At 34.7% G+C, this 13,546-nt stretch overlaps 1 protein-coding gene across 1 annotated transcript; it reads left to right on the top strand.

Annotated features, from left to right (window-relative positions):
• The first annotated feature begins 1,620 nt into the window (after positions 1-1,620).
• On the top strand, positions 1,621-10,355 carry LOC114761229 (chaperone protein DnaJ-like). Its single transcript, XM_028950561.1, has 12 exons — positions 1,621-2,009; positions 2,774-2,842; positions 3,213-3,305; positions 3,491-3,615; positions 3,780-3,790; positions 4,119-4,303; positions 4,929-5,104; positions 6,055-6,184; positions 6,663-6,823; positions 7,016-7,098; positions 7,222-7,330; positions 9,655-10,355. Exons 1-12 carry the CDS (start codon positions 1,677-1,679, stop codon positions 9,890-9,892), a joined length of 1,713 nt encoding a protein of 570 aa, XP_028806394.1. The 5' UTR covers positions 1,621-1,676; the 3' UTR covers positions 9,893-10,355.
• The last annotated feature ends 3,191 nt before the right edge of the window (positions 10,356-13,546 follow it).

The raw sequence follows: 13,546 nt of genomic DNA, 5'->3' as shown, positions 1-13,546 counted from the left end.
AGTATTTATTTAAAATGTCTAAAAAAGTATTTATTTAAATTATCAAATATTAAATAGTTTTCATTAATTATTAATTTAAAACTTCCATAAAATTCTTATCCGTCAATAATTTATCATGTTTTCCAAAATTAAGAGTATTGCTATCACGCTTATTGGTCACTCATGTAGATGAACTTCATCTCAGGAAGCCCTCTGCTCAAACGGTATAAAGCCTCTTTCCTACCTCATATTTTCATTAGCTCTCGTCGCGTGATGCTCCTCTAACGCCTTCTCTTTTCTCGAAAAAAAACTACCTCCAGTCCTTAATATTAATATAAGAGTTAGATAATTAATTTAGAAAGATTTAAAAAATTAGTTAAGTTAGTTATTTGTAACAAATGTATGTTAACTTATTAAATTATCCTATTCAATCATGGGTGAAAATACCTTATAATCAATAGGGATATTTTTTAGAATATATTATAAATTTGAGGGTATAAAATAAGGTAATGTCTTATATTTAAAACTCCGAACTAGTTTTTATATGTAGGACATGATGTAGTAATAAAAATATAAAGTACGGAGAGGTGCCTGTTTGTACATGATTTCATTGAGTAATTCCGTGCCACATCATCATCATACTTCTAAAATTTAAAAATAAGAAAGTGTTTGGATGAAAACAAACCATGGTTTGGAGAATAGCTTTTGGAGAGAATAGATTTTGAAAAAAAATAGATTTTGTAAAGAATAGATTTTGTGAAAAAAGTAATTCTGAGAAGTGAGAGTGTTTGGATAGTTATTATCATAAGCACTTTTATATGTACAAATTATTAAAAAAAACATAAGTTAATATGATAATTACATAAAACATAGATTGTATGATATATTTTAATTGAAGAATAAAATTGTTAATAATATATTTTTTACCAACATAATTAATAATACGTAAGATAATATAATTAATAATTAATATGTGTATATTTATTTATAAGCTATAAGATTAAATATGTTTATAAAAAATTAATTAAGGGGTGTTAAAGTCATATTATTATTGAGATTTACTCTAATAGGCACAATCATATTCTTCAATTTGAGCCAAAAACAGAATGGATTCACTTCTCCTGAAACCATGGTTTTAGGTTCCAAAACTATGGTTTCGACCCAAACCATGGTTTCAGATAATTTGTGTCTGTTTGGCTTGTTTTTTTCCCAAACCATGGTTTGGGGTGTCCAAACTATGGTTGGCCTGCTATCCAAACAGGGTCTAAATTAGAGCTTGACCGGATTCTTTAAAAAATGAAAATACTTATGGTAGAGCTTTGTTGCTTTTTCTAGCCTACCCAACTCAATTTGAATAATTAGTTTGGATTTTGATAAATCCTCTAGTTAAAATTAAAATGGGATAGATTTCTCACGTGGCAAGATACAAATTGAATTGAAAGTTCCTACACAATCCAAATAGAACGGACTATTGGCACAGCTAGGTCTCGCAGCAAGAACAGCGTCTTAAATGGAATTGCTTTTTATTTTTGTTGGAGGATATAAAACAAGGAAAAAGAGAAAGAAACTACTTCTGTCAGCACGACGAAAAATCTTGAAAAATAGTTCAAAGCTGCTGTGGCATATCGTGAGCTTTTGCTGAATGCTCAATATTGAGCGGCGCTGAGAGACGCTGAGGGGATCTGCTTCCCCCATAGATGCATTCAATCCACAGTGCTTCTTGCTATGCTAACCTCAACCACTCTCTATCCCAGTTCATTCCAGTTTCCAACTGTTTGGTTGGATCCAATGTGCTACTGGCCTCCTGCGCACCACCGGCTGTTCCTAGCTTCAGATTGCGTGCTATTCATTCTGAATTCTTGCCCAGAATTAGTTATTTTCCGAACCCAAGTTTTGTTTTCGCACGCAGGAAACCCTGGCGCTGTGTAGTAGCCAGGGCCACCGGAACTGACTACTATTCGACTTTGAAAGTTAGTAAAAATGCTTCTTTGCAAGAGATTAAGAGCTCTTACAGAAAACTAGCCCGTAAGGTTGGTTGCTTTCTGCTTGCTCCTAAATATCTGATGCATCCTAAGTTTTATAGCTATGTTCCTTTTTGGTTTCTTGGAAAATGATGTTTGGTATTTTTGGTCTTTTCGCCCCACTTCTCTCCGGTAAGCTTTTATTACTTTGCTACTGAACTTTGGGGAGTAACAGTGGATCACAATATATATAACAAATCATTTGCATTGAGGCTTGCTTTGGTTTATTGGGTTGAAGATTCTTTAGCTTCTTTCCATTTGTTATGTGCGATGTCTTTTTCCTTTTTCCCAGCCGTGTAAGGTCAGTTTTCTGTAGATATGACCTAGCATTTCTGGAGTCTTTTCATAAACAACCAATGTTGTCATAAACAACCATCTTTTGTCCCAATTATTCCCCAACTTGTCTCAAACCTTTCTCATCAGGATATCTTGAGTACCAAATGGCACATTCAAACCGGATCCACGAAAATCCCCAGCTGGTAAAAAAAAAAAATCCTTTAGTTTAATTATTTGTTGCACTAGTGATCTCTTTTCCTTTATATGCTTTCATCTTCATCAGTCTGTTCAAATAATTGCATAGTTCATGGTTGGTCCTCCTTATATTATATCCACGAGTTTCTGTGTCATTATAAACATTGTTATGGTGATTTGGAGTTTTAATTTTTTAAGATTTTAAGTGAATTATAAACATGAATAGAAAAAGTAATGCATTAATGCCTGCTCTAAGTTCTGGTTATATGCCACTGAAAAACTTTTTTTTTTTTTTTAATTAGTATCATCCAGATATGAACAAGAGCCCGGGGGCAGAAGAGAAATTCAAGGAGATAAGTGCTGCATATGAGGTAATTCTTCTGCCCTTAGGAGTGCAACCCTTTCTACTGTCAGTAGCATGTGCTCCCTGTGGAATGCAATATGGACTTAAGGCGTTTTCTTGTTACATTCATGGTTCCAATTCATCTTTTTATCTTTTATACTTTTACTCTCTCTCTCTCTCTCTCTCTCTCTCGGCCTGACTATAGTTTTATTTGCTTACCCACTATTCCTGTGCTCATAATCAGGGCTTTGGCATTGTCATGCTGTACATGCAGGCGTGATGTTGGTTATTGAATTTGTGGGATCCATGTTTGATTGTATTCTTCACGGGTTATAGCTGCTTGCAGTATATTTGCATCTCTTGATTTTCCTTCCTGTGGTAACAAAGCATGTATATAGGTTCTATCAGATGATGAGAAAAGATCTTTATATGATCGCTTTGGTGAGGCAGGTCTACAAGGAGAAAATGGAGGGTCAGCTGGTACTTCAGGGGTATGTTTACAGTCAAGTCTTTTGCTTTCTGCATTGTCCATAAGCAAGCCAACACTCTTTCATTGATGATACAGCCCTGTTACGAACATATCTTGCCTTTCTCTCTTCCTAGTCTTAGAGAGGTTTGGCTCAGGTCAAGTACCACCTATTTGTTATTTACTTCTGATCTTTTATGAATTACTCAGGTTGATCCTTTTGATGTATTTGATGCATTCTTTGGTGGTTCGGACGGTCTATTTGGAGGTGGTGATGAACTAGGAGGAATGAACTTCAATTTGAGAAACAACAGAAAAAGGGGTCTTGATATTCGGTAACTATCTTCTTAAATTGGTTTTGGCTTGTGTTCCTTGTAAGGAAGTTGAGAGTATGTTACTCATTCACTTGTTGTGACCATCTGTGTTCCACATGAATGAATAATAGCATTGATGCGAAGGTTCTATTCTTATGTTAAGATTAAATCCATTTTGTTTAGAGGTTTAACATGAATTTATTTAATCTCTCGGAAATAGCTAGAGACCGCCTTGATCTTTACTGAGAGGGAAGTTATGAATAAAAAAATATGTCCGCTGTCTGTCTAGTGTGTCATGACTTGCTCCCAAATTCATCTGTCTGGTACATGAATGCTTAACATTAATGTGGTACCCAATAAGCTGCCATTATGACTGAGAAACATGATTATAGCAAGAATTGCCCATGACAATTATAGAGGATATTGTTTAACCTATTTCAGATATTTGCTGGTAAGATGCTGGCAAATTTGCCCACAGTATACAGTATTAATTTTGTCATATTTTTCCATTCAGGTATGACCTTACTTGAGCTTTGAGGAATCTATTTTTGGAGGAAGGAGAGAAATCGAAGTTCCTTGTTTTCAGACATGTAATGATTGTGATGGTACAGGAGCTAAATCAAAGGATTGCATTAAGCCATGCATAAATTGTGGTGGCAGAGGAGGAGAGATGAAAAGTCAAAGAACCCCCTTTGGAGTAATTTCTCAGGTAATATAGATGAGTGACACGACACTGAGCAATCTCTGCATTTACAAATTCCATTCATTGGGTTAATTGCATTTCTGTAGCCAAACTAATTGACATTTATTTTTCCTAAATTCAAATTCATGAAAGATTAGTGGGGCTTCCCAGCCTCATCATTTCTCCTAAGTGTTATTTTCCCTTTCTAATAAAAAGGTTGTTTCTTTCCATCATAATTTGCATCTCTTGGCATTTAGAGTGTTGTAGAGAGAAGATAGAAACTGACTTGTTAATATTAATCTTCTGATCTGTATTGATTTTCCTATTCACTTCATCTTGATGTAGATAATTGTCTCACGCAGAGTTCAAAGATGTAAATTTATCTCTTTCCAGATGGAAATATCTCCAATTGTCAAATCATCTATTCAGACTTATGCTTAATCTGTTTCCTAGGGTAGTTGTAAGATGTCCGTAACAGCTTATAATTGCCACTACTTACCACATCTGATTACGCTAATGTCTATAATAAAATTGGCATCACTGTTGCTAAGCCCAGGCATTACAATTTCCTATGCTTTTGGTGCTTAATTTTTTTAGTTTTTGATTTGTGTATCATCACAATGGAGAATTGATGATATCAATTGATTCTTAGGTTTCAACCTGCTCTAAGTGCCGTGGTCTTGGCAAGATAGTCACTGATAACTGTCAAAGGTGTGGTGGCAGTGGCATGGTGCAGTCTAAACAAACAATGGAAATGGTCACTCCTCCTGGTGTCAATGACGGAGCCACAATGCAAATTCGAGGCGAAGGGAATTTTGATAAGAATAGGTTAGCTGTTATCATAATCATAGAAGACTTTTTGTGGATGATAACATGCCACAGCCCCGCCCTGTAAAAAAAGAAAAATGGAAAACAAATAACCAAAAATGGACATTCTACTTGATGCTGTGCTTGGTTCTCCAGAAACTGAGATGCAGAAGTGTTTGAATAAACAAGAAAAATTCGTGATGCTTGATCTTCAGCATGCCTAGTATTATGATTTCAGAGGTGATATAAGTGATGGTGCAGTTTGATAGTAGAGGGAATTTAGTTGTAGTTAGTAATTAGTAATATGGTGTGGGAAACAAAGACCTTTATTGTTTTTAACCATAGGCTTTATACTCCAATATGCAATTAACCTTTGAAATGTTAATTAATTTTCTCTTTATGCCTGCATGCTAATTTAGGAGATCTAAATTACAGTTAGCTTCTCCTTGTAGCTATTATATATATAAATATAAATATATATTGAGGAGATAGGGGAGATCGTGCAAAGTTTGCTAATGCGAAACTGTGAGACATCCAGTTTAAAAACAAAGCACTATTGAGGTCTCTGTCAAATCTTATGTCTGCTGAAAACCGTTGTGATTGAGTCACTTTTGGACTCTTCATCAACAACAGGTATCAAGAGTTTTGGTATCTTAATCTGGAAAGTATGACATTGACTTGAGCCCTAGCCTGACCTATTCCCAGCCCCCCCCCCCTTTTCAGTATCAGTTGTGCCTCTTAAACTAACAATGTTTGCCATTGAGACCATTATGAACTATTACTGATGGATAACCGTGAATTTATTTCAATGTTTGATGATGAAAGTAAAAGTATCATTATCGTGAGACCTAAGTATAGTTGTCCTGAACTAAAAATTGCTCTCATTTGCTATCGCAAGAAAAATTATGGTTAGAATTACTAAGAGTTCAACCCATCAAGTTATGATAAAGAAAACTGTGCGTTCTTTTCAGGGGTACAGCTGGTGACCTTTACATAGTCATCCATGTAGATGAAAAAGATGGAGTTTGGAGGGAAGGTCTTCACTTGTACTCAAAGATTAATATTGACTTCACAGAGGCAATTCTAGGGTCTGTTAAAAAGGTAATTTCAGTCCTGATGCAATTGGGGAGATGCAACCGCCTGTCATTTTTAATGCACATTGTTGACCTGATTGGGTGTACGTCCTTTGCTAACAATTGGACATCTTACACTTAATGTTTTCTATGATATACCTGCATGTGGTTATTTACACTAGTTGTCGGGCTTCCCTAGGTTCTCCTAGCAATTGTGGAGTCATACAAGTTAAGAACGATCTATATAATCCATGTAGTTGCCTACAAATATATTGATAATCATGCTTCCTTATATTATTATGGTGGTTTCTATTAGTGTTGCCTCTATATTTTGAGATGTCTTTAGTTTGTGTTTATTTTTACGTGTCATATATGGAAGCAAGCTGACAAATTTAATCATTATGTACATTTCTTCGGTCACAATTTAGTGCTTGAATCACTAGTAACATTATTCAATAGCCTGTGGCTTCGGTTTGAGTTGGAAGATTGGACTTGGGTCATTTCAGGTAGAAACTGTTGAGGGTTTAAGGGATCTCCGAGTACCTTCTGGCATTCAACCAGGAGATTCCGTCAAGTTATCACGTATGGGAGTTCCTGACATGAACAAACCATCTGTTCGGGGCGATCATTACTTCATTGTGAATGTCCTCATCCCTAAAAGTATCAGGTTTGTGCACTTTGAACTTTTCTGCTTATTTCTTATAGTCTCAGTAGAAGCCTGAAATCTATGCATGGCTTGAATTGCAACTAAATTTGAATTAAATTAAATTAAATTAAGCATATTTTCGCTTAATCATATTCAGTTTATGGATATGATTGTTCTTGAATTTAATTATCCGTGAATTTGCACTTGACATAGTGTTGCTGAACGTGTACTTGTTGAGGAATTGGCTTCACTCAGATCATCTGGCGAAGATACCCCAATTTCTTCTAATAACATTGGTAATAGTCCACTTTTCATTAAAACATGTGGACTGTGGACTAAATATTTTGGGTAAAAGCTTTGTATAACATGCTTGAACTATTGGAAGGAAGCATTCATATTGTTGCCCCTGTGATTTTCAGGGACACCTAAAGGGGGAGTAGATGATTTCAAAAAGAGGCACCCAAAACGCCATTCAAGCATGGGAAGCAAGCAAGGTTCTCTATGGAGATCAATCAGGAGTTTCTTAAGGTACACCTCCACACTAGTTTTATATGCGCCAAGCTCATATCTAATGTTCCCTTTGACAATAGAAAAAGAAATTCTGTAATATGGAGGGATTTAAGTCTCATTCTTCCCTATTGGATAGCTAAAGCTATCTTTTTAGCTTAAATGTTTCCTAACATTTGTATGTCTAAATTGTAAACCAATATCTCGCTCCCAGACCCAGTTTTATGGGCCTTGGTACTGGGATGGCCATCAAGAAATAGAGTTTAGAAATATCTAGCGGGCTAATATTGTGAGGTTATTAGAGGCACACATTATTATATTACTATATTATATCCGCCCAAAATCAAAGTACGGAATTCTTTCTGTCAAAAGCTCCTGCTAAAGTTGTGATTGTTCAAGTGTGATGTATGCATTTCAATTGAGGTCCATTATGTGAATACTCATTGTTTGTAGCAGAGAAAAATCACAACTTGGTCACTATATGTGTTTAAATGGGAAACTCAGGTGACGAGGACCATACTGGACATCACACTTGAATTGCAGGAACAAGTGAGGAGGGCCTTCAGCAAGGGTATCATAACAAAGAGGAGATATTATACCCTGCCAAAGAATCAATTAAAAAGTTTTGAATCAGAACTGCATGAACAAGCATTTTTATTTATAAATTACGAGTATTAACTGTATTATAAACTGGAAAGTTGAATTGCAGGTTGTTATGAAAAATAAAGAAATAGGAGAGAGAAAGAGGAAAGAGAAAGGAAAAAGAGTAATAGAAGCAGAGAAGAATTAGAGAAGAGTAGAAGATCAAGAGAAACTGAATAATTTCTAATCACATTGCAAAACTGAGATACAAAGAATGGCAAATGCTTATTTATAAGCAAAATCCTTAATAGATATAAATCTAAGTAAATATCCTAATATTATCTAAATATTATCTAGATATCCTAATCTATCCAAATCCTACTAAATAATTAAATACTATCTAAATCCTAATAATATTTATTTAAACCCTATTTATATCATATTTAAGTATTTTCTTATTTATAATTATAATTACATAACAATACCCCATTCCCCAAAAGACCCTTGCCCTCAAGGGTCAAGTACGCAAAAACTCGTCCTGAACTAGCACCAAAGAGCATCTTGATTAATTTGCCTTTAAACCAAATCTGAGCCAAGCATGTTATAGAAGAAACAGGAACAAGAGAAATCGAATTAAAATTGATCGATGATGGCAACGAGTTGCATCTCTTTTCTTGAAAGAGAAGGCCTATAAACGCAAAAACCATTCTTGTTGAGAGTTGCATCTTTGATTTTTCCTATGTTAAGCTTATCAAATATGTCATTAGCATAGGGGACGGTGTTTTCATTATATCCTGAACTGCCAAGTCTTCTGCTCGATCATTGGAACTTTCTTTTTCACTTCTGTACTCATACTGAAGATTTTTCTTGACATTATCATTATACTCAAGAGGTTTTTGAGCTTCGACAAATACATCTTGGGTGGTGGTAATTGGTTGTACATTGAATCCCAGTGACCCTTGTAGTTTGATGGACTCTTCATGGTATGACATATTTGCTTCTTGAACTTCCAAACCTTCTTCTTGAGCTGTGAGGCTTTCTTTTTGATCTTCTAAAGCTTCTCTTGCCTTTTCAGCTTCCCAATCTTTTCGCAAATCTGCTACCTCTTGCTTTAAGATGGGTAGAGTTTCACGCCATACCCCACTTATTTCCTCAAGCCGTTGAACCATGTGTTGGATTTGTTCCACCATAGAATTCATTTTTGGCATGGCAGCGGCAATAGAATCCATATTTTGAATGATAGTGGCCAAGGAGCGCAAGGCTCTGATACCACTGTTATGAAAAATAAAGAAATAGGAGAGAGAAAGAGGAAAGAGAAAGGAAAAAGAGTAATAGAAGCAGAGAAGAATTAGAGAAGAGTAGAAGATCAAGAGAAACTGAATAATTTCTAATCACATTGCAAAACTGAGATACAAAGAATGGCAAATGCTTATTTATAAGCAAAATCCTTAATAGATATAAATCTAAGTAAATATCCTAATATTATCTAAATATTATCTAGATATCCTAATCTATCCAAATCCTACTAATATAATTAAATACTATCTAAATCCTAATAATATTTATTTAAACCCTATTTATATCATATTTAAGTATTTTCTTATTTATAATTATAATTACATAACACAGGTTAAGTCTTTGTCCTAGATTTCACATGATTGATGCCCTTGAGGCTAGCTAAAAATTTCTTTGTCGTCCAAATAGGAGTCTCTTAGTTTAGAATTCTCCTATATAAGACATTTGACATATTTCTTGATTTACAGGGGAGGGCAATCTCAAGAGAAGTTTGCATCTATTAGCTTGGATTCCTCAGCAGCGTCGTGGAGATTTGGCAAGTCCAACTCATCTAACCCTAATTATTTTGTATTTGGTTTCGTTATGAGTTGTATTATTTTCTATATATCTAGGTCTTATTTCGCTTTGTTTAATAAACGGACCCTTCCCTCTACCCATAGAACACCTAGTGAAAGGACATTAAAAGGAAGAGATTTTTCTGTTTGAGCTAAGATGAGAATATCACCACGGTTTTTCTTACTTAAGCTAGGCACGAATGGATATGGTTGTACATTAGAGCTATCTTCTGCATCTGCATTCTTTGCTTCCACATCAGGAAATCTTGCAGCAGCCTTAGACATTGAGAGCTCACAATCTATATGACATCTGGTTCTGAAACTATATTATGTCACCTGGCTAAATTTTCAATTGAAGTTAGTCTTACGGTTTGTGGCAGTAGGTCTACTTTTGAATTGTTGTATAGCGCATTCCAGATGGATCAATTTAATTTATGAAGTACCCGAGTTTCCTTTTTGCTTCTGGTATCTATTAAAGGGAGACTTGATGTAAGAATTAGACAGGTTTTTCGGTGCATGTTCCGGAGTCCGGACTGTAAAGAATGACTTCTACTAAACATTGATACTTTTTAAGCTTTTTGAATGGCATGACTTGGTTATGAATTTTATTGACATATTGATAAAGACAATCTTAGTAGCTTAGATAGATCTCAGTTAATGCATCATTTTAGTGAATTATGTAAGATTATTTCAAAAGCTGAGGGACATTTTGGTTATTTTACAATTTATATTCGGATGAATTACAATTAGCAATACTTAAATTTAAGGTCCCTAATATAAAATATATTTATAATTTAATACCTAGGGCAATCTTCTCACTTTTTATTGATTAAATTTCTTTATGTTATTTGATGGTGCAAGAAATGTGTATATGATCATGTTCTCGAAAAGAAAGAGGAAATAATTTTGTGTGCTTGCATGAAATTTGAAGAATCAATTATGGCAATTCATGGCTGATGAGTATTGCAATCCCAAACATTAAACAAGCAGGAGAGAGAGAGAAATAGGAGCCACCAAGTTATAACAAGAGGGGTGACGAGAAAAAACAAAGAGGGTGAGAGGGAATTTTCGCTTATTTATTAGAATTTTTATATCATATATTGATATGTATGTTGTTAAATAAGTAGTGGAATATCATGCTTATTGAGAGCGGACAGAATCATGGAAGATACTTGGAATGTGTTTATGGATTTAGATTCAATATAAAATACTCTTCGGATGTTTAGTATATAACCTATTTAATTATTTTGATTAAATTAAATTAGTTAAGTTCGGTAATAATCATAAATATGGCATATATTTTCCAAAATATTCTTAATTAAAACTTATTTAAAAAACTGACATTTCAAAAAATGTTTTAAATTATTTTATTAAAAATATAAAATGGTAGGATTAATGTATGTGTGGAATTAATGAGTAATAAGTACTCATTCACTTTATAAAATATATAGGTGTATTATTAATGAGTAATAAGTATTATTGTGGTATTTAATTATTTAATATGAGTAATTTAGAAAAGAATTGGTAAATATAATAAATAAGTCTTGTATTTAAGATTAAGATCAACCTTCTAATATTAAGGACTGGAGGAGTAATTAGAGAGAAACCAGTGGCCCAATAGTACTCCTTAGGGCTATGAAGCTGGGCCAAGGCGCAAATCTGAAAAATTGGGCCCTGTCAAAGCCGTGTGTTTGCCAAATCCAGCCTGGGGGTTAAATGAAAAAGATAATCAGGCCTGGGGTCTTAATTTTTACCAGTGCTCAATGTAAAAGTTGCTTAGCTTATTGTACCCGAAAAAGAAAAAGTTGCTTAGCTTAGATAGATTATAAAAAATTAAATAAATTATCTAATTTTAACAAATACGACGTGATTATCTTAAAATATCCATATGTAACATTAAATTATATAACATTTTAAATAAATAAATTTGGATAAAAATAATAAATGTAAAAGATTATAATGGATTGAGTTTATATATTTAAGATGGATCCTGAATAACTCATCCATTTTGGATTATCCATATTGCTATTACTATTATGTGATCATAACTTTTTCTATTTAAAACAAAATTATCTGTCTGGGATATTAGAAAAGGCTCCACACTACCACCATTCTTGAAGGCCTCATCACTTTCCTATGGTGGCCGGCACGGCATGCTTCATCCATCATCTTTGTGCTGATTCCGTTCTTTGACGACGAGAGGTTGCCGCCGGTCACCATCAACCATCGGAGCTATCAACTGATAAAACTGACTTGGACGGCGAGGACGGGGTCGACAACTGAAGCTGAGTGTTTTGAAATCTTGTGTGTCGTCCTCTTTCCTTCAAGTCTTCATGTTGGCAGCCGCCATTTTTCCTCTGGCATGAAACATATCTGTACTGTGTTTTCTCTGACCTTTGAGGCATGTGTTGTTGTTGGTTTTCTGTCATGTATTGTTGGTCATTGATCGATCAATCTTGAAACAAAGTGGTGGGTACACCACGCATTGGTCCATGAAAAACTAGTCTTTGTTTTTCCTCTTTCCAAGTGGTTCAGAAGATTATAGAGCGTTCTCTATTGACAATACTCTTCAACCATGGCTTAGATGATTGTCTTTGATGATGAGATGTTTCTGGACTTAGCGGGCAGAGTGGTCTCTGTTTTTCCCTCCATTTTGGCAAGGGCATTTTAGTATTTTCATAATATGAATACACATATATATTGAAAATTACACCCTTTTTTTTTTTGTATAACTCATAGTAACTTTAAGTCATTTCAGACTTGAAACTAATCTTAATTGGGTCCAAAGCGTTAACATTAAAACCCTCCCAACAAATACATTTTTATACCAGATTTTTTTTTTATATAAATGAGACGCTTATCATTTCAACCAACAGCTTGTTAGGAATTATATTAGATTTCTATCAATATACCAAACATATTTTTGAAGCCCAATTACTCTTCCATGTACCAAAGACGGCCTTGGGTTTTCTGAAAAGTAAAGGCAGTTTGATGAATGAATTCAGATAGCACTAGCTAAATCAAACATGAATTGTCAATCAAGTTTCTCTCATTTTCAGTAATGAAACCGCTGAAAGGAGACCCCTTTCAGCATTTCAATCAGAGTAGTTAAACTTTGCTCATTTTCAGTAGTCAAATATGTTTATCTATCTCTCACCAATTCCCAAACCCCAACACAAACAAAAGCCAAAATCTTTAGTTTTTCAGTCGTCTCTCACCCCCACAGACACACAAACAATCATCTCTGGCATGGTATCAAAAGTTGTGGGCACAATTTGGGTGCAAGGTTAAGTAACCAAACATGTCATCTTGTGACCCAAAGTTGAGGCTGGAGAATCTTTGGACAACCAGGAGGGCCGTTTGAGATTATCTGCTTCTAAACACCTCCCACCTGCTTTGCATTATGCATCCATCTTCTCTCTACAATTCTTTCCTTTACAAAAATGTTCAGTCTTGCTGTACAAGTTGACACACCTCCCATTGTTACCTCACTTTTCTTACAGGATGCTTTTTGTTCTGGTTACATCTCTAGGATCTGGCAAATCTTTCTGCCATTTAAAGGCACAAAAATAGTAATAATAAATCCGAAGCTTTGTGCCAGTTGTTACTAATTAACATGTTATTGGTTCGAATTGCCCCTAAAGAAGATGCAATGTTAGATCTGACTAATCCAACAAGGTGTCGAAGTCCTAAAGTAGTAAAGGACTTTGCTTTCATTCTACAGTGCCATTTTCTGTTGTCTTTTTTGGGACAAAGACAAATTCTTGGGTACATATAATGCACCAACTATATATGGCAGGATTCA

The sequence above is a fragment of the Neltuma alba genome, unplaced genomic scaffold (genome assembly GCF_004799145.2).
Source record: "Neltuma alba isolate B1F8T4 unplaced genomic scaffold, ASM479914v2 tig00011102_pilon, whole genome shotgun sequence".
Lineage (NCBI taxonomy): Eukaryota > Viridiplantae > Streptophyta > Magnoliopsida > Fabales > Fabaceae > Neltuma > Neltuma alba.
This window is presented reverse-complemented; position numbering and strand designations above follow the sequence as displayed.